General features: G+C 38.5%; 1 protein-coding gene across 1 annotated transcript in view; it reads right to left on the bottom strand.

Annotated features, from left to right (window-relative positions):
• Window positions 1–22583, bottom strand: part of LOC130283226 (mucin-2-like) — an 87606-nt gene that overhangs the window by 11527 nt on the left and 53496 nt on the right. The window contains exons 11-17 of the mRNA XM_056532432.1: window positions 22144–22205; window positions 20503–20666; window positions 15787–18011; window positions 14339–14400; window positions 13559–13722; window positions 11179–12956; window positions 1390–1451 (exon numbers count right to left, since the gene is read on the bottom strand). Coding sequence (XP_056388407.1) covers window positions 1390–1451; window positions 11179–12956; window positions 13559–13722; window positions 14339–14400; window positions 15787–18011; window positions 20503–20666; window positions 22144–22205 — 4517 coding nt within the window. The remainder of the gene's footprint in view (window positions 1–1389; window positions 1452–11178; window positions 12957–13558; window positions 13723–14338; window positions 14401–15786; window positions 18012–20502; window positions 20667–22143; window positions 22206–22583) is intronic.

Below are 22583 nucleotides of genomic sequence, written 5' to 3'. Positions count from 1 at the left end.
TCTCTTCTAGGTCATGATCATATAATAGTCACATGATGACATCTCTTCTAGGTCATGATCATATAATAGTCACATGATGAGATCTCTTCTAGGTCATGATCATATAATAGTCACATGATGACATCTCTTCTAGGTCATGATCATATAATAGTCACATGATGAGATCTCTTCTAGGTCATGATCATATAATAGTCATATGATGACATCTCTTCTAGGTCATGATCATATAATAGTCATATGATGACATCTCTTCTAGGTCATGATCATATAATAGTCACATGATGAGATCTCTTCTAGGTCATGATCATATAATAGTCACATGATGAGATCCCTTCTAGGTCATGATCATATAATAGTCACATGATGAGATCTCTTCTAGGTCATGATCACATAATAGTCACAAGATGACATCTCTTCTAGGTCATGATCATATAATAGTCACATGATGACATCTCTTCTAGGTCATGATCATATAATAGTCACATGATGAGATCTCTTCTAGGTCATGATCATATAATAGTCACATGATGACATCTCTTCTAGGTCATGATCATATAATAGTCACATGATGAGATCTCTTCTAGGTCATGATCATATAATAGTCATATGATGACATCTCTTCTAGGTCACGATCATATAATAGTCACATGATGAGATCTCTTCTAGGCCATGATCATATAATAGTCACATGATGAGATCCCTTCTAGGTCATGATCATATAATAGTCACATGATGAGATCTCTTCTAGGTCATGATCATATAATAGTCACATGATGAGATCTCTTCTAGGTCATGATCATATAATAGTCACATGATGAGATCTCTTCTAGGTCATGATCATATAATAGTCACATGATGAGATCTCTTCTAGGTCATGATCATATAATTGTCACATGATGAGATCTCTTCTAGGTCATGATCATATAATAGTCACATGATGAGATCCCTTCTAGGTCATGATCATATAATAGTCACATGATGACATCTCTTCTAGGTCATGATCATATAATAGTCACATGATGACATCTCTTCAAGGTCATGATCATATAATAGTCACATGATGAGATCCCTTCAAGGTCATGATCATATAATAGTCACATGATGACATCTCTTCTAGGTCATGATCATATAATAGTCACATGATGACATCTCTTCTAGGTCATGATCATATAATAGTCACATGATGACATCTCTTCTAGGTCATGATCATATAAGAGTCACATGATGACATCTCTTCTAGGTCATGATCATATAATAGTCACATGATGACATCTCTTCTAGGTCATGATCATATAATAGTCACATGATGACATCTCTTCTAGGTCATGATCATATAATAGTCACATGATGACATCTCTTTTGGGTCATGATCCCAAAATAGTCACTTACTCAAACTTAAAGTTCTTTAGCTCCTGAAGGTCAAGGAAAAGTTTCTTTAAAGCTGGAAATATCTGTAGAAAGAAATGAGAGAAGATGATGGTCACAGCCCCAATGTGCGATGGTGGGAACATCCCCATCATCTTGTGTTATGGCCTCCGGTCTGATCTGCTTCATCTCTACTCATAGATCACACTGAGGCCACAGGTGATATGGTAGAAGTGTATAGCTGCTCAGAGCAGATGGAGGAATCATATTGATAATCTGGTGGAAGAAAAAAGAAATTTCTCAAATCAACTGGTGCCAGAAAGTTAAACAAATTTGTAAATTACTTCTATTAAAAAAATCTTAATCCTTCCAGTACTTATTAGCAGCTGTATCACGACCACAGTGCTCTCTGCTGACCTCTGCTGTCCATTTTAGGAACTGTCCAGAGCAGGAGAAAATCCCTATAGCAAGCATATGCTGCTCTGGACAGTTCCTAAAATGGACTGCAGAGGTCAGCAGAGAACATTGTGGTCGTGACAGAAGAGAAATCCAAACAGAAAAGCATTTCCTCTGTAGTATACAGCCGCTAATAAGTACTGGAAGGATTAAGATTTTTTAATGAAAGTAATTTACAAATCTGTTTAACTTTCTGGTACCAGTTGATTTTTTTTTTTTTTAAGTTTTCCACCGGAGTACACCTTTAAAGGTAAAAATGTGAAACATTATGAGATGTTAAAGTCTATTAACAAATGTGGAAAGATCACTTCATATACCTCCTTTACTCTGTGGTTAGTATCTGTGATCTATGATTAGTATCTGTGATATATGGTTAGTATCTGTGATATATGATTAGTATCTGTGATCTATGGTTAGTATCTGTGATATATGGTTAGTATCTGTGATATATGGTTAGTATCTGTGATCTATGAATAGTATCTGTGATCTATGGTTAGTATCTGTGATATATGGTTAGTATCTGTGATATATGATTAGTATCTGTGATATATGATTAGTATCTGTGATATATGGTTAGTATCTGTGATATATGGTTAGTATCTGTGATCTATGATTAGTATCTGTGATATATGATTAGTATCTGTGATATATGGTTAGTATCTGTGATCTATGATTAGTATCTGTGATCTATGGTTAGTATCTGTGATATATGGTTAGTATCTGTGATATATGGTTAGTATCTGTGATATATGATTAGTATCTGTGATCTATGGTTAGTATCTGTGATCTATGGTTAGTATCTGTGATATATGATTAGTATCTGTGATATATGATTAGTATCTGTGATATATGATTAGTATCTGTGATCTATGGTTAGTATCTGTGATCTATGGTTAGTATCTGTGATATATGATTAGTATCTGTGATCTATGGTTAGTATCTGTGATATATGATTAGTATCTGTGATATATGATTAGTATCTGTTATATTTGATTAGTATCTGTGATATATGATTAGTATCTGTGATATATGGTTAGTATCTGTGATATATGATTAGTATCTGTGATCTATGGTTAGTATCTGTGATCTATGGTTAGTATCTGTGATCTATGGTTAGTATCTGTGATATATGGTTAGTATCTGTGATATATGATTAGTATCTGTGATATATGGTTAGTATCTGTGATATATGGTTAGTATCTGTGATATATGAATCTGTGATATATGGTTAGTATCTGTGATATATGATTAGTATCTGTGATATATGGTTAGTATCTGTGATATATGGTTAGTATCTGTGATATATGGTTAGTATCTGTGATATATGATTAGTATCTGTGATATATGGTTAGTATCTGTGATATATGATTAGTATCTGTGATATATGGTTAGTATCTGTGATATATGGTTAGTATCTGTGATATATGGTTAGTATCTGTGATATATGGTTAGTATCTGTGATCTATGATTAGTATCTGTGATATATGATTAGTATCTGTGATCTATGGTTAGTATCTGTGATATATGATTAGTATCTGTGATCTATGATTAGTATCTGTGATATATGGTTAGTATCTGTGATCTATGGTTAGTATCTGTGATATATGATTAGTATCTGTGATATATGGTTAGTATCTGTGATATATGGTTAGTATCTGTGATATATGGTTAGTATCTGTGATATATGGTTAGTATCTGTGATATATGGTTAGTATCTGTGATATATGGTTAGTATCTGTCATCTATGATTAGTATCTGTGATATATGATTAGTATCTGTGATATATGGTTAGTATCTGTGATATATGGTTAGTATCTGTGATATATGATTAGTATCTGTGATATATGATTAGTATCTGTGATCTATGATTAGTATCTGTGATATATGATTAGTATCTGTGATCTATGATTAGTATCTGTGATATATGATTAGTATCTGTGATATATGGTTAGTATCTGTGATATATGGTTAGTATCTGTGATATATGGTTAGTATCTGTGATATATGGTTAGTATCTGTCATCTATGATTAGTATCTGTGATATATGATTAGTATCTGTGATATATGGTTAGTATCTGTGATATATGATTAGTATCTGTGATCTATGATTAGTATCTGTGATATATGATTAGTATCTGTGATATATGATTAGTAGTTGTGATATATGATTAGTATCTGTGATCTATGGTTAGTATCTGTGATATATGGTTAGTATCTGTGATATATGATTAGTATCTGTGATATATGATTAGTATCTGTGATCTATGATTAGTATCTGTGATATATGATTAGTATCTGTGATCTATGGTTAGTATCTGTGATATATGATTAGTATCTGTGATATATGATTAGTATCTGTGATATATGATTAGTGTCTGTGATATATGATTAGTATCTGTGATATATGATTAGTATCTGTGATATATGATTAGTATCTGTGATCTATGGTTAGTATCTGTGATATATGATTAGTGTCTGTGATATATGATTAGTATCTGTGATCTATGATCAGTATCTGTGATATATGGTTAGTATCTGTGATATATGATTAGTATCTGTGATCTATGATTAGTATCTGTGATCTATGGTTATTATCTGTGATATATGGTTAGTATCTGTGATATATGATTAGTATCTGTGATATATGATTAGTATCTGTGATATATGGTTAGTATCTGTGATCTATGATTAGTATCTGTGATATATGATTAGTATCTGTGATATATGATTAGTATCTGTGATATATGATTAGTATCTGTGATATATGGTTAGTATCTGTGATATATGATTAGTATCTGTGATCTATGATTAGTATCTGTGATGTATGATTAGTATCTGTGATATATGATTAGTATCTGTGATATATGGTTAGTATCTGTGATATATGATTAGTATCTGTGATATATGGTTAGTATCTGTGATATATGGTTAGTATCTGTGATATATGATTAGTATCTGTGATATATGATTAGTATCTGTGATATATGATTAGTATCTGTGATCTATGGTTATTATCTGTGATATATGATTAGTATCTGTGATATATGATTAGTATCTGTGATATATGGTTAGTATCTGTGATATATGATTAGTATCTGTGATATATGATTAGTATATGTGATATATGGTTAGTATCTGTGATATATGGTTAGTATCTGTGATATATGGTTAGTATCTGTGATATATGATTAGTATCTGTGATCTATGGTTAGTATCTGTGATATATGATTAGTATATGTGATATATGATTAGTATCTGTGATCTATGGTTATTATCTGTGATCTATGATTAGTATCTGTGATCTATGGTTAGTATCTGTGATATATGGTTATTATCTGTGATCTATGATTAGTATCTGTGATCTATGATTAGTATATGTGATATATGGTTAGTATCTGTGATATATGGTTAGTATCTGTGATATATGGTTAGTATCTGTGATCTATGATTAGTATCTGTGATCTATGGTTATTATCTGTGATCTATGATTAGTATCTGTGATATATGATTAGTATCTGTGATCTATGATTAGTATCTGTGATATATGATTAGTATCTGTGATATATGATTAGTATCTGTGATATATGGTTATTATCTGTGATATATGGTTAGTATCTGTGATCTATGGTTAGTATCTGTGATATATGATTAGTATCTGTGATCTATGGTTATTATCTGTGATATATGATTAGTATCTGTGATCTATGATTAGTATCTGTGATATATGATTAGTATCTGTGATATATGGTTAGTATCTGTGATCTATGATTAGTATCTGTGAAATATGATTAGTATCTGTGATATATGGTTAGTATCTGTGATATATGATTAGTATCTGTGATATATGGTTAGTATCTGTCATCTATGATTAGTATCTGTGATATATGATTAGTATCTGTGATATATGATTAGTATCTGTGATATATGGTTAGTATCTGTGATATATGGTTAGTATCTGTGATATATGATTAGTATCTGTGATATATGGTTAGTATCTGTCATCTATGATTAGTATCTGTGATATATGATTAGTATCTGTGATATATGATTAGTATCTGTGATCTATGGTTAGTATCTGTGATCTATGGTTAGTATCTGTGATATATGATTAGTATCTGTGATCTATGATTAGTATCTGTGATCTATGATCAGTATCTGTGATATATGGTTAGTATCTGTGATATATGATTAGTATCTGTGATCTATGGTTAGTATCTGTGATATATGATTAGTATCTGTGATATATGATTAGTATCTGTGATATATGATTAGTATCTGTGATATATGGTTAGTATCTGTGATATATGATTAGTATCTGTGATCTATGATTAGTATCTGTGATATATGATTAGTATCTGTGATATATGGTTAGTATCTGTGATATATGATTAGTATCTGTGATCTATGGTTAGTATCTGTGATATATGGTTAGTATCTGTGATATATGGTTAGTATCTGTGATATATGATTAGTATCTGTGATATATGGTTGGTATCTGTGATATATGATTAGTATCTGTGATATATGATTAGTATCTGTGATATATGATTAGTATCTGTGATATATGATTAGTATCTGTGATCTATGGTTAGTATCTGTGATATATGGTTAGTATCTGTGATATATGATTAGTATCTGTGATATATGATTAGTATCTGTGATATATGATTAGTATCTGTGATATATGATTAGTATCTGTGATTTATTATTAGTATCTGTGATATATGATTAGTATCTGTGATATATGGTTAGTATCTGTGATATATGATTAGTATCTGTGATATATGATTAGTATCTGTGATATATGATTAGTATCTGTGATATATGGTTAGTATCTGTGATATATGGTTAGTATCTGTGATATATGATTAGTATCTGTGATATATGGTTAGTATCTGTGATATATGATTAGTATCTGTGATATATGGTTAGTATCTGTGATATATGGTTAGTATCTGTGATATATGATTAGTATCTGTGATCTATGATTAGTATCTGTGATCTATGATTAGTATCTGTGATATATGGTTAGTATCTGTGATATATGATTAGTATCTGTGATATATGGTTAGTATCTGTGATATATGTTTAGTATCTGTGATATATGATTAGTATCTGTGATATATGATTAGTATCTGTGATATATGATTAGTATCTGTGATATATGGTTAGTATCTGTGATCTATGATTAGTATCTGTGATATATGATTAGTATCTGTGATATATGATTAGTATCTGTGATATATGATTAGTATCTGTGATATATGATTAGTATCTGTGATATATGATTAGTATCTGTGATCTATGGTTATTATCTGTGATATATGATTAGTATCTGTGATATATGATTAGTATCTGTGATATATGGTTAGTATCTGTGATATATGATTAGTATCTGTGATATATGATTAGTATATGTGATATATGGTTAGTATCTGTGATATATGGTTAGTATCTGTGATATATGGTTAGTATCTGTGATATATGATTAGTATCTGTGATCTATGGTTAGTATCTGTGATATATGATTAGTATATGTGATATATGATTAGTATCTGTGATCTATGGTTATTATCTGTGATCTATGATTAGTATCTGTGATCTATGGTTAGTATCTGTGATATATGGTTAGTATCTGTGATATATGATTAGTATCTGTGAAATATGATTAGTATCTGTGATCTATGATTAGTATATGTGATATATGGTTAGTATCTGTGATATATGGTTAGTATCTGTGATATATGGTTAGTATCTGTGATCTATGGTTAGTATCTGTGATATATGATTAGTATCTGTGATATATGATTAGTATCTGTGATCTATGATTAGTATCTGTGATATATGGTTAGTATCTGTGATCTATGGTTAGTATCTGTGATATATGATTAGTATCTGTTATCTATGGTTAGTATCTGTGATATATGATTAGTATCTGTGATATATGATTAGTATCTGTGATATATGATTAGTATCTGTGATCTATGATTAGTATCTGTGATATATGGTTAGTATCTGTGATCTATGATTAGTATCTGTGATATATGATTAGTATCTGTGATATATGGTTAGTATCTGTGATATATGATTAGTATCTGTGATATATGATTAGTATCTGTGATATATGATTAGTATCTGTGATATATGATTAGTATCTGTGATATATGGTTAGTATCTGTCATCTATGATTAGTATCTGTGATATATGATTAGTATCTGTGATATATGATTAGTATCTGTGATATATGGTTAGTATCTGTGATATATGGTTAGTATCTGTGATATATGATTAGTATCTGTGATCTATGGTTAGTATCTGTGATATATGATTAGTATCTGTGATATATGGTTAGTATCTGTGATATATGATTAGTATCTGTGATATATGATTAGTATCTGTGATATATGATTAGTATCTGTGATATATGGTTAGTATCTGTGATATATGATTAGTATCTGTGATCTATGATTAGTATCTGTGATATATGATTAGTATCTGTGATATATGGTTATTATCTGTGATATATGATTAGTATCTGTGATCTATGGTTAGTATCTGTGATATATGGTTAGTATCTGTGATCTATGATTAGTATCTGTGATATATGGTTAGTATCTGTGATCTATGATTAGTATCTGTGATATATGATTAGTATCTGTGATATATGGTTAGTATCTGTGATATATGGTTAGTATCTGTGATATATGATTAGTATCTGTGATATATGGTTAGTATCTGTGATATATGATTAGTATCTGTGATATATGATTAGTATCTGTGATATATGATTAGTATCTGTGATATATGATTAGTATCTGTGATCTATGGTTAGTATCTGTGATATATGGTTAGTATCTGTGATATATGATTAGTATCTGTGATATATGATTAGTATCTGTGATATATGATTAGTATCTGTGATATATGATTAGTATCTGTGATTTATGATTAGTATCTGTGATATATGATTAGTATCTGTGATATATGGTTAGTATCTGTGATATATGATTAGTATCTGTGATATATGATTAGTATCTGTGATATATGGTTAGTATCTGTGATATATGATTAGTATCTGTGATCTATGATTAGTATCTGTGATCTATGATTAGTATCTGTGATATATGATTAGTATCTGTGATATATGATTAGTATCTGTGATATATGGTTAGTATCTGTGATCTATGATTAGTATCTGTGATATATGATTAGTATCTGTGATCTATGATTAGTATCTGTGATATATGATTAGTATCTGTGATATATGATTAGTATCTGTGATCTATGGTTAGTATCTGTGATATATGGTTAGTATCTGTGATATATGATTAGTATCTGTGATATATGATTAGTATCTGTGATCTATGGTTAGTATCTGTGATATATGGTTAGTATCTGTGATATATGGTTAGTATCTGTGATCTATGATTAGTATCTGTGATATATGATTAGTATCTGTGATCTATGGTTAGTATCTGTGATATATGGTTAGTATCTGTGATATATGGTTAGTATCTGTGATATATGGTTAGTATCTGTGATCTATGATTAGTATCTGTGATATATGGTTAGTATCTGTGATCTATGGTTAGTATCTGTGATATATGGTTAGTATCTGTGATATATGGTTAGTATCTGTGATATATGGTTAGTATCTGTGATATATGATTAGTATCTGTGATCTATGGTTAGTATCTGTGATATATGGTTAGTATCTGTGATATATGATTAGTATCTGTGATATATGATTAGTATATGTGATATATGGTTAGTATCTGTGATATATGGTTAGTATCTGTGATATATGATTAGTATCTGTGATCTATGATTAGTATCTGTGATATATGATTAGTATCTGTGATATATGATTAGTATCTGTGATATATGGTTAGTATCTGTGATATATGATTAGTATATGTGATCTATGGTTAGTATCTGTGATATATGGTTAGTATCTGTGATATATGATTAGTATCTGTGATATATGGTTAGTATCTGTGATATATGATTAGTATCTGTGATCTATGGTTAGTATCTGTGATCTATGGTTAGTATCTGTGATATATGATTAGTATCTGTGATATATGGTTAGTATCTGTGATATATGTTTAGTATCTGTGATATATGATTAGTATCTGTGATATATGATTAGTATCTGTGATATATGATTAGTATCTGTGATATATGGTTAGTATCTGTGATATATGATTAGTATCTGTGATATATGATTAGTATCTGTGATATATGATTAGTATCTGTGATCTATGGTTAGTATCTGTGATATATGGTTAGTATCTGTGATATATGGTTAGTATCTGTGATATATGATTAGTATCTGTGATATATGATTAGTATCTGTGATCTATGATTAGTATCTGTGATATATGATTAGTATCTGTGATATATGGTTAGTATCTGTGATATATGATTAGTATCTGTGATATATGATTAGTATCTGTGATATATGATTAGTATCTGTGATCTATGATTAGTATCTGTGATATATGATTAGTATCTGTGATATATGATTAGTATCTGTGATATATGGTTAGTATCTGTGATCTATGATTAGTATCTGTGATATATGATTAGTATCTGTGATATATGATTAGTATCTGTGATATATGATTAGTATCTGTGATATATGGTTAGTATCTGTGATCTATGATTAGTATCTGTGATATATGATTAGTATCTGTGATATATGATTAGTATCTGTGATATATGATTAGTATCTGTGATATATGGTTAGTATCTGTGATCTATGGTTAGTATCTGTGATATATGGTTAGTATCTGTGATATATGATTAGTATCTGTGATCTATGGTTAGTATCTGTGATATATGATTAGTATCTGTGATATATGGTTAGTATCTGTGATATATGGTTAGTATCTGTGATATATGATTAGTATCTGTGATATATGATTAGTATCTGTGATCTATGATTAGTATCTGTGATATATGGTTAGTATCTGTGATATATGATTAGTATCTGTGATATATGATTAGTATCTGTGATATATGGTTAGTATCTGTGATATATGGTTAGTATCTGTGATATATGGTTAGTATCTGTGATATATGATTAGTATCTGTGATCTATGGTTAGTATCTGTGATATATGATTAGTATCTGTGATCTATGATTAGTATCTGTGATCTATGGTTATTATCTGTGATCTATAGGAATCTACGCAGAGATGAGATTATAACCCCTATAGTGGAGAGGATCAGAGGTGAGAACAATCTGCCATAGATCTGACTAGTGGCACGTCTGCTATAATGTGTATGGACGGCTCCATGAAATATGAACATGAATGAATTGTTACTCACCAATAATTAAGGGTTTACTCACCCACTTCCTTATTTCGGCGCTGAGTTTCTGACTATCTGGAGAAGATGGGTCCTTAAGACTCTCGTTGTAGACTCTGTTCACAATTCTGAATTTTAGTGGAACGGTGTTTGGAGCATTTGTGGTAGAGGATACGGTTGGCGGAGGAGGCTCAGCTGTAAATGTACCGACAGATGAAGGCTCTACAAGCTCAGCGCCTGTGGGAGACTGTGTGGAAGTTGCTGGTTGAGTGGTAGTCTCTGTAGGTCCTGTCCCTGTAGATGCAGGTCCTGCTGTAGATACTGTAGGTCCTGTCCCTGTAGATGCAGGTCCTGCTGTAGTTACTGTAGGTCCTGTCCCTGCAGATGCAGGTCCTGCTGCAGTTACTGTAGGTCCTGTCCCTGTAGATGCAGGTCCTGCTGTAGTTACTGTAGGCCCTGTCCCTGAAGATGCAGGTCCTGCTGTAGTTACTGTAGGCCCTGTCCCTGTAGATGCAGGTCCTGCTGTAGTTACTGTAGGTCCTGTCCCTGTAGATGCAGGTCCTGCTGTAGGCCCTGTACCTGTAGATGCAGGTCCTGCTACAGTTACTGTAGGTCCTGTCCCTGTAGATGCAGGTCCTGCTGTAGTTACTGTAGGTCCTGTCTCTGTAGATGCAGGTTCTATTGTAGTTATTGTAGGCCCTGTCCCGGTAGATGCAGGTCCTGCTGTAGGTCCTGTCCCTGTAGATGCAGGTCCTGCTGTAGTTACTGTAGGCCCTGTACCTGTAGATGCAGGTCCTGCTGTAGTTACTGTAGGTCCTGTCCCTGTAGATGCAGGTCCTGCTGTAGTTACTGTAGGTCCGGTCCCTGTAGATGCAGGTCCTGCTGTAGTTACTGTAGGCCCTGTACCTGTAGATGCAGGTCCTGCTGTAGTTACTGTAGGCCCTGTACCTGTAGATGCAGGTCCTGCTACAGTTACTGTAGGTCCTGTCCCTGTAGATGCAGGTCCTGCTGTAGTTACTGTAGGTCCTGTCTCTGTAGATGCAGGTTCTATTGTAGTTATTGTAGGCCCTGTCCCTGTACTTGCAGGCCTTGTGGATGGAGGCTCTGTAGTCGTTGCTGTGGGTCTTGTAGTTTCAGACCCTGTTTCAAGACTTGCAGTTGAAGGTCCTGTATTTGTTGTTACTGTTCCAGTGGTTACTGTTGCTGGTCCAGTGGTTGCTGTTGCTGGTCCAGTGGTTACTGTTGCTGGTCCTGTGGTTGCTGTTGCTTGTCCAGTGGTTACTGTTGCTGGTCCAGTGGTTGCTGTTGCTGGTCCAGTGGTTACTGTTGCTGGTCCAGTGGTTACTGTTGCTGGTCCTGTAGTTGCTGATGCTGGTCCAGTGGTTGCTGTTTCAGGTCCAGTGGTTGCTGTTGCAGGTCCAGTGGTTGTTGTTGCTGGTCCTGTGGTAGCTGTTGCTGATCCTGTGGTTACTGTTGCTGGTCCAGTGGTTGTTGTTGCTGATCCTGTGGTTGCTGTTGCTGATCCTGTGGTTGCTGTTGCTGATCCTGTGGTTGCTGTTGCTGATCCTGATGTTGCTGTTGCTGGTCCAGTGGTTACTGTCGCTGGTCTTGTAGTTGCTGATGCTGGTCCAGTGTTTGCTGTTGCTGATCCAGTGGTTGCTGTTGCTGGTCCAGTGGTTGCTGTTGCTGGTCCAGTGGTTGCTGTTGCTGGTCCAGTGGTTGCTGTTGCGGGATCTATGGTTGTGGTTGAAGCTCTGGTGGTTGTTGGTAATGGAGAAGTTGTTTGTACTGTGGTCAGTGCTGGAGTCGATATTCCTTCAGCTACATAAATAGAAAAAAATAAACATTTACAATTCTTAACTGTTGTACAATTTGATTAATTATCTGTAGACGCCGCCATACAGAAAACTCCATGAAATAAATGGGTCTAAATCACGTGTGAACATTGACAGAAACTCAGATCCAGATCATTAGACCTCAGGGTCCAGTACAGGAATTGTTGTTCTTAGATCAGCAGATCAGCGCAGCAGCCTCGGGGTCCAGACCGGGGACTGTAAGTATTGATTACGCTACACAGTAACAGGTTTTTATATTGTTGTTTTTTTCTAATTGATCTTGTGGGAGGTTTCCTTTTATAGATTTCTTATACTGATTCCATAGTTGTCTTCCCTTCCAGGATATCCAGGGTGTTTCCTCAAACAGGAATCTTATGGACTCCTGGAAGAGTAGACAAGTCTCCTAAATGCCATGTGTCCATCCTTACTACTCACCTGTCCTGGTCCTGCAAGCGTCAGGAATGAGGAAAAGTGATGGTCTGCAGAGTCTGAGGGTCTATTCTACTATAGGGGTCTGACATTGGGTCTGTATTTGTCTGTAGGGAAAGTTTATTAATTCATTTGATAATATTCCCAGTGTGGACTCACCTCTAGATTGAATACTTTGAGGATCCAACTCTAATAGACCGAAGGTGTTTGGCGTGTCGGAGTTTATAGTTTCATTATGGAATTCATCAACCAGTGTTCTGGAGTCGGTGGTGTTGGTACCATTTGGGTAGACTAGATCCATGGAGGACACTACAGAACCGGGCCTGCAGAAAAGTAACAATCGTCAGATAAGAAGTGTTCAGCATATTGGGGGAGATTTATCACAACCTGTCCAGAGGAAAAGTTGCCCAGTGGCCCATAGCGACCAATTAGAGAGCGTCTTTCATTTTTTTAAAGGGCCTCTCAAAAATTAAAGAAGAAACTTGATTGGTTGCTATGGACAACTGGGCAACTTTTCCTTTGCACAGATTTTTATAAATCTCCCCCATTGTGTATCACAGCAGAAAGGAAGGTGTATAGGACGAGGATCATTCCATGAGGAAGCATTCTTTAAAGGGGTACTCAGCATTTGGAACAAACTGTTCCGAACGCAGGAGTTGGGAGCTCGTGATGTCACAGCTCTGCCCCCTCATGATGTAACACCCCGCCCCCTCAATGCAAGTCTATAGGAGGGGGCGTGGCATTCGCCACGCCCCCTCCTATAGACTTGCATTGAGGGGGCAGGTCGTGACATCATGAGGGGGCAGGGCTATGACGTCACAAGCTCCCAACTCCAGCGTTCGGAACAGTTTGTTCCAAACGCTGAGCAGCGGAGTACCCCTTTAAGGTTGTCACATGAGGACATCCCTTCTAGGTCATTATCATATAATAGTCACTTACTCAAACTTAAAGTTCTTTAGCTCCTGAAGGTCAAGGAAAAGTTTCTTTAAAGCTGGAAATATCTGTAGAAAGAGATGAGAGAAGATGATGGTCACAGCCCCAATGTGCGATGGTGGGAACATCCCCATCATCCTGTGTTATGGCCTCCGGTCTGATCTGCTTCATCTCTACTCATAGAGGCCACAGGTGAATCATTGGCTAGTGTGGTGACCCAGTACAGAACATGTTACACTACCTGTCTTATCAGGTAGATGTTGTCTCGGGTGTCTGTTTTGGCCCACAGTACTGTGTCTTTAAGAGAAAAGTTGCAGAGGTGTCATGTGATCACTGTGGCCAATTAGAGTCGTAGGCCCTAAGCGCCTTGGTCTGTCTAGACAGGGAGGAGCTAGTAGCTGTTCGTGTGAGGAGTCAGTCAATGTGAGTCCAGTCAGAACAATGTGAGGATCTCTGCAGTATACCGGCCCCATACCTCTAATGGGGACAGGTTTAGTCTGTGTATGAGGAGAAGAGGAGTTCTGGTCCTGGGCAAGGAGGAGAGAGAAGTCAGTGCAGTGTCCATGTCTGAGGAGAAGTCAAGTGTCAAGCAACTACACCAAACCGCTAGCATTCCGCCATCCAGGTCAAGTCAGTCAAAGTCCAAGTTGCGGGAAGAAGTTGTCTGAGAGCTGAAGGGCCCCATAGCGCAAGTCAAGGATAGTAAGAGTGAAGTTCCTCTGAAAGTCCAAGTCCACCCCTGGCAGTAAGCAATTTCGTGGATGTAGCGTGGAGTACCCCGGGTATGTGTTAGTTTTCTCTTAAGTCAGTCTAAAGTCCAGTCAAGTCAGTTAAGTCGTCACAGCTGCACCACCACTACAAATTCTTGAGTGCCCAGTGATCTAAAGAGACATCCTATTCAACTTTACCCCAGTTATTGCACTACTAAAGTTTGTTGTTACACTGCATGGACTGTAACATCTGCCTGAAAGAACATTCAATAAAACGTAGTTTCCGTAACCCTGAATCTATGGTTCTATTTGCCCAAGCACTTGGCCCAGGAAGCTGCTTATCCTTGGAGTGTGGAGGTTAACACTACCCTGGCTTCACAAACTCTATTCCAGTCACAACACCCTGTCACTACACTACAACACACCACCCTGTTAGCCAATACACTAGTAGAGGAGAAATGGTGGAAATGTATGGCTGCTCAAAGCAGATGTAGAATTAATTATTTCATTGTTTAAACCTGTGTGTCCCAACCAGTGTGCCTCCAGCTGTTGCAAAACTTAAACTGCCAGCATGCCCCGACAGCCAAAGGCTGTCCGGGCATACTGGGAGTTGTAGTTTTGCAACAGCTGGAGGCACACTGGTTGGCAAACACTGGTCTAAAAGATAAAAATATGAAACATTTGATTAGATCTCGTATGGACTGTGTATGGACTGATCCGTGAAATAATTGAATTGCTACTCACCCACTTCCTTATTTCGTCTATGAGTTTCTGACTATCTGGAGAAGATGGGTCCTTAAGACTCTCGTTGTATACTCTGTTCACAATTTTGAATTTTAGTGGAACAGTATTTGGAGAATTTGTGGTAGAGGATACGGTTGGTGGAGGAGGCTCAGCAGTAAATGTGCCAACAGAAGAAGGCTCTACAAGCTCTGCACCGGTGGGAGGCTGTGTCATGGCTTGAGGCCCAGAGACGGTGGGAGTCTGTGTCATGGTTTGAGGCCCAGCGCCGGTGGGAGGCTGTGTCATGGTTTGAGGCCCAGCGCCGGTGGGAGGCTGTGTCATGGTTTGAGGCCCAGCGCCGGTGGGTGGCTGTGTCATAGTTTGAGGCCCAGCGCCGGTGGGAGGCTGTGTTATAGTTTGAGGCTCAGAGCCAGTGGAAGGCTGTGTCATGGTTTGAGTCTCAGAGCCGGTGGGAGGCTGTGTCATGGTTTGAGGCCCAGCGCCGGTGGGAGGCTGTGTCATGGTTTGAGGCCCAGCGCCGGTGGGAGGCTGTGTCATAGTTTGAGGCCCAGCGCCGGTGGGAGGCTGTGTTATAGTTTGAGGCTCAGAGCCAGTGGAAGGCTGTGTCATGGTTTGAGGCTCAGAGCCGGTGGGAGGCTGTGTCATGGTTTGAGGCCCAGCGCCGGTGGTTGTTCTAGCAAATTCTGAGGTTGTTGAAAGCTGTGTGGTTATTGTTGATGATCCTGTGGTTGTTGTTGTTGATGATCCTGAGGTTGTTGTTGTTGATGATCCTGTGGTTGTTGTTGTTGATGATCCTGAGGTTGTCATTGCAGGCTCTGTGGTTGTTGTTGATGATCCTGTGGTTGTTGTTGTTGATGATCCTGTGGTTGTTGTTGTTGATGATCCTGAGGTTGTCATTGCAGGCTCTGTGGTTGTTGTTGATGATCCTGTGACTGTTGTTGCAGGCTCTGTGGTTGTTGTCAATGATCCTGTGGTTGTTGTCAATGATCCTGTGGTTGTTATTGATGATCCTGTAGTTGTTGTTGCAGGCTCTTTGGTTGTTGTTGCTGATCCTGTGGTTGTTGTTGATGATCCTGTGGTTGTTGTTGCTGATCCTGTGGTTCTTGTTGATGATCCTGTGGTTGTTGTTGGAGATCCTGTGGTTGTTGTTGGAGATCCTGTGGTTCTTGTTGATGATCCTGTAGTTGATGTTGATGATCCTGTGACTGTTGTTGCAGGCTCTGTGGTTGTTGTCAATGATCCTGTGGTTGTTGTTGATGATCCTGTAGTTGATGCTAATGATCCTGTAGTTGTGGTTGCAGGCTCTGTGGTTGTTGTTGATGATCCTGCGGTTGTTGTTGATGATCCTGTGGTTGTTGTTGATGATCCTGTGGTTGATGTTGATGATCCTGTAGTTGTGGTTGCAGGCTCTGTGGTTGTTGTCAATGATCCTGTGGTTGTTGTTGATGATCCTGTGGTTGTTGTTGATGATCCTGTGGTTGATGTTGATGATCCTGTGGTTGATGTTGATGATCCTGTGGTTGTTGTTGCAGGCTCTGTGGTTGTTGTTGATGATCCTGTGGTTGATGTTGATAATTCTGTAGTTGTTGTTGCAGGCTCTGTGGTTGTTGTCAATGATCCTGTGGTTGTTGTTGATGATCCTATGGTTGTTGTTGATGATCCTGTGGATGATGTTGATGATCCTGTGGTTGTTGTTGCAGGCTCTGTGGTTGTTGTCAATGATCCTGTGACTGTTGTTGCAGGCTCTGTGGTTGTTGTCAATGATCCTGTGGTTGTTGTTGATGATCCTGTGGTTGTTGTTGATGATCCTGTGGTTGTTGTTGCAGGCTCTGTGGTTGTTGTCAATGATCCTGTGGTTGTTGTTGCAGGCTCTGTGGTTGTTGTCAATGATCCTGTGGTTGTTGTCAATGATCCTGTGGTTGTTGGTGCAGGCTCTGTGGTTGATGTTGATGATCCTGTGGTTGTTGGTGCAGGCTCTGTGGTTGATGTTGATGATCCTGTGGTTGTTGTTGCAGGCTCTGTGGTTGTTGTTGCAGGCTTTGTGGTTGTTGTCAATGATCCTGTGGTTGTTGTCAATGATCCTGTGGTTGTTGGTGCAGGCTCTGTGGTTGTTGTCAATGATCCTGTGGTTGTTGGTGCAGGCTCTGTGATGGTTGTTGCTGGTCGTGTAGTAATCGGTAATGGAGTAGTTGTTTGCGCTGTGCTCGGAGTGGATACACTTTCACCTACAGGAATGAAGGAATAAACATTTACAATCTTCAAATATTGCTCAAAGCAATTTATTATCTGTTAACTCCAAAATATACTACATAACTATTCTATGATCACCACATAGATCAGGATTTTCCAATCAGTGGGCCTCAAGCTGTTGAAAAACTACAACTCCCAGCATGTATGAACATTCGCTGGGTGAATGTGAATATAACCTCTAGGATTACTGCAACTACATAAGATGTCCAGTAGATGGCGGACTTCAAAAGCAAATAAACTGAGCAGAGACTTAAAGGAGATGTCCGGCGCAGACTTTTTCTATTCCATCCTGCCCGGGCCACAAAAAAAAAGACAAAACAAACTTTCACTTACCTTCCTACATTCCCCGGAGCTCCGCAACAGCTGATCGGTCAGCCGGGCTGTTTACTTCCTACTTCCCTTAGCCCGGTACATCACACGGCGATTCAGCCTATCAACAGCCGAGGCGGGACATCGCTGCGGCCCCTGATAGGTCGTGTGACGTACCAGACTAAAGGAAGTAGGAAGTAAACAGCCCGAACGTAGGAAGGTAAGTGAAAGTTTGTTTTGTCTTTTTTTGCAGACTGGGCAGGATGGAATAGAAAAAGTCTGTACTGGACATCTCCTTTAAGCTGCGGAAGGAGGAGTCTGTACTTGTGCTCGTAGCCATCTTGGAAACACATTTTAGCAGAGAGAGAGAGAGAGGACACAGAGGAAACAGACTCGGTCCCCAAAAGCTGGGGTTATGGCAAGATTCAGAGCTGGTTGCAGAAAAACCTCTGTAAGCATTGAAGAGAAACTTAAAGCTGGAATGACCTGATTTATAGCCTGTGGAAGGGTAGGCCTGAAACCCTTCTTCCCTGTCCCACAACAAGGTACCCTGAACTCATATACAGTGACCACCCGACCTACGATGGCCCCGACATATGATCAAATCGACATACAATGGCCTCTCAGAGGCCATCGCATGTCGATGTCAGCATCGACATACGATGCTTTTTTATGTCGGGGCCATCGCATTAAGTGCTATCCGGCAGCGCAAAATGCTTAAGCTGCTGCCGGATAGCAGCTTAATGTTCCCCGTGTGGTGCGGTAAGTATTACTTACCCCTCCGCGATGCTCCGGGGTGCACTCCGGGTCCAGCGCTGGTCTTCCGGTGTCTTCTCGGCCCTCTCCGATGACGTCAATACGCTGCTGCGCATGTCATCCAATAGGAATGGTGCATGCAGCGGCGTAATGACGTCGCTACGCAGGCCCAGTAAGGCCTTGTGGAAGAAAGCAGAGGACCGGAGAAGACAGCAGAGGAACGGAGAAGACAGCGGAGGACCGGAGAAGACAGCAGAGAGCCCAGCGAAGGCCCAGGGTCACCATCGGGAGTGGCGGGGACACCATCTCGAGCGGCGGGGACAGGTGAGTACAGCTTCCTATACTTTACATTGCACGAATCCCTCAACATACGATGGCTCGTTTGAAACAAATTACCATCGTATGCTGAGGGACCACTGTACAGATAAAAGGTCTTAAAGGGGTACTCCGCTGGAAAACTTTTTTTTTTATAAACTGGTGCCATAAAGTTAAACAGATTTGCTAATTACTTCTATTTAAAAATCCTAATCCTTCCAGTACTGCTGTATGTTCCACAGGAAGTTCTTTTCTTTTTGAATTTCCTTTCTGCCTGACCACAGTGCTCTCTGCTGACACCTCTGTTCATTTTAGGAACTGTCCAGAGCAGGAGAGGTTTTCTATGGGGATTTGCTCCTGCTCTGGACAGTTCCTAAAATGCACAGAGGTGTCAGCAGAGAGCACTGTGGTCAGGCAGAAAGGAAATTCTGAAAGAAAATAACTTCCTGTGGAACATTGAGCAGCTGATAAGTACTGGAAGGGTTAAGATTTTTAAACTGAAGTAATTTACAAATCTGTTTAACTTTCTGGCACCAGTTAATTAAAAAATAATTATGTTTTCCAGTGGAGTACCCCTTTAAGATCCATTTGCGGACATTTTAAGAGTTTAAACTTACTCCAAGTAACACTGTGGAGAGGGACTTTGTATAATCCACATCTATTCAGTGTGCACCAACTGAAGGTATCCAATGGCTGCTAGGGTGTTCTTGTGGGTAGGGGAGACCTATATACACATTGCATTTGTCTGATTATTGTGCTATACAATACCTTACCATTTTGTTATGTTATGCACCGTTGTTTTCCTTTATGCAATACAAAGTCAGTTTCAAGTTTGTGTCAGTCTTATTATTTTCTCAAACATGTTCCCAGCAGAACCCCACATCCATACCCTGGATGATCCATTGGGTGGAGGCAGCACCGCAGATATGTATCTCAGCTCCCAGTTAGTGGAGGCTTAGGATCGGCCTGCCAAGCGCAAGGTGGCAACAAGGGCAAAGGGCCCCAGGGATATAGGTGGACACTCCCAAAATCCATGTGACAATATTTTAAACAGTTTAGACCAGAATAATCCCGGTTTAGACTTACCTCTGGATTGAATACTTTGAGGTTCCAGCTTTAAACCATCAATGGTGTTTGGTGGATCGCCATTACTCACTCGATTATAGAATTCATTAACCAGTTTTCTAGAGTCGGTGGCATTGGTACCATTTGGATAGATTACATCCATAGTGGACACCACAGAACCGGGCCTGAAAGAAAGGTACAATTGTCAGATAGGAAGTGTGGAGTATCCAGTGTATCACAGAAGAGAGGTAGGTGTAAAGGATGAGGGTCATTCCATAAGGAGCCTTCTCTATGCTCCACCCTTCCCTGAGGAGACATCACAGGAACCTTCACCCTTGCACAATAAACCAGACGTGTTCCCATGAATGTCCCTATTTCTTAGTCTTTATAAGGTTTTTCAAGTTACAGCAGCTGTTTCTTCTCCAGAGCTGCATTCTACTATACCTGAGGACAGAAGTCGTAGCCGTAGTCAGCCATGTTTGTGGCCGTGGATCGTTACTTTTAGTCACCGGCTCATTCACCTGTATATAAGTATATACTGGCACTTCTTGTTCTCTGTAGGGGAGATGTGGTGTCCCGGTGCAGAACACACCTGTCTACCTACTGTCAAGTGGTTGTCACTTCCCTGTGTCTGCTCCGGCCCACAGCTCCAGGTTTAAGTGTCTTATATGTCTTTGAGTGTCTTATTCCATTGTTTCAATGCATTTGTAATTTTCACTGTCATGTAAAGTGCACTTTGGCCAATCAGGGCCTCCTGCCCTGCTCCACCCAAGTCAGTGTAAGTCCAGTCAGAGCCATGCGAGGATCTTTTTAGCATTTGCTCCATACCTCTAATGTTGAAAGGTTCCATGTCTTTCTTCTAGTCTACCTTTTCCAGTGTGACTGACTGACCACAGACTGATCTCACCGAACGGTTTGTCTGTTCACGTCAAGTTCAGACAGGTCAGCTTTGGGGAGAAGCTCCAGAGAGCCAATGGGCCCCATAGAAACCAAACAGATAATGTAAGTGAAAGCCTCAGGCAACTCCGGTCCAAATAGGTTCACACTGGCCAGTAAGCACTAACCAGAAACCCTGTGTGTGAAAGCCTAAGCCGGCAGCAGTCCCTTCCTTTCCCTAAGTCTTTGTCTTCTCTTCTGTCTTCAATCAAGTCTTCATCATTCAAGTCTTAGTCTGTTAGGCTAGTCAAGTCAAGTCTAGCTAAGTCAAGCCTGTCCAAGTCATGTTCAGAACAGTCAAGTCACAGGTAAGTCAGAAAGTACTACAAGTCCCAAAGTGCCGAGAAGCAACAATTTGTGTACTCATTGTTACATTTGTGATTCCTAAGTAAAGTTACAAGTGGTTATCCAAACCTTGCATAGGAGGTATTTCTTTACCCAGCGCTTGGTTCCAGCAACTGCTTCATTCTTGTTGATGTGGTGGTTAACACTCCTGGCGTCATGAACCCCATTAGCTTACATTAGCCTGCCCCCAACTTTACCCACCACAGAGACTCTATGAAAAGCACAGGAGCAGACGAGTAACATTTGTCACCAATACTCTGATCACATCTAGGTAAGGAAGTTCCTAATGTGGCCAGTGGTGGTGATGACGGGTGACGTCCCAAGATGATGACCTCCTTCCCGGGACATTATCCGCCATCTTTACATATAATAGTCACTTACTCATATGAACGGATCCTTATATCCTGGATGTTAGAGAAACTTTCCCGTAAAAACGGCAGAACCTGTAGGAAGAGATCAGAGGAGGCGAGGGTCAGAGGCCGAATAATATGACAACAGGAGCCTCCTGTATTATGGCCTCCATTCTGATCTGCGGGATCTGTACCCATAGATCAGTGGGGCCACAGTATAAAGACATATCGACCAGTAGAGGAGGAAGTGGTGGAAGTGTATGGCTGCTCGGAGTAGATGTCTAAAACAATGTTTTACTAGCCAGCATGCCTCCAGCTGTTGCAAAACTTCAACTCCCAGCATGCCCGGACAGCTAGGATTTGTAGTTTTGCAACAGCTGGAGGCACACTGGTTGGAAAACATTGGTCTAAAAGGTAAAACGATAAGCTATCGGCTTTCTTTAATGAACTTGATGCCATCACTCCATCTAC

Source organism: Hyla sarda, chromosome 7 (assembly GCF_029499605.1).
Source record: "Hyla sarda isolate aHylSar1 chromosome 7, aHylSar1.hap1, whole genome shotgun sequence".
NCBI lineage: Eukaryota > Metazoa > Chordata > Amphibia > Anura > Hylidae > Hyla > Hyla sarda.
The sequence above is the reverse complement of the archived record's forward strand: the minus strand, read 5'-3'. Positions and strand labels throughout refer to the sequence as shown.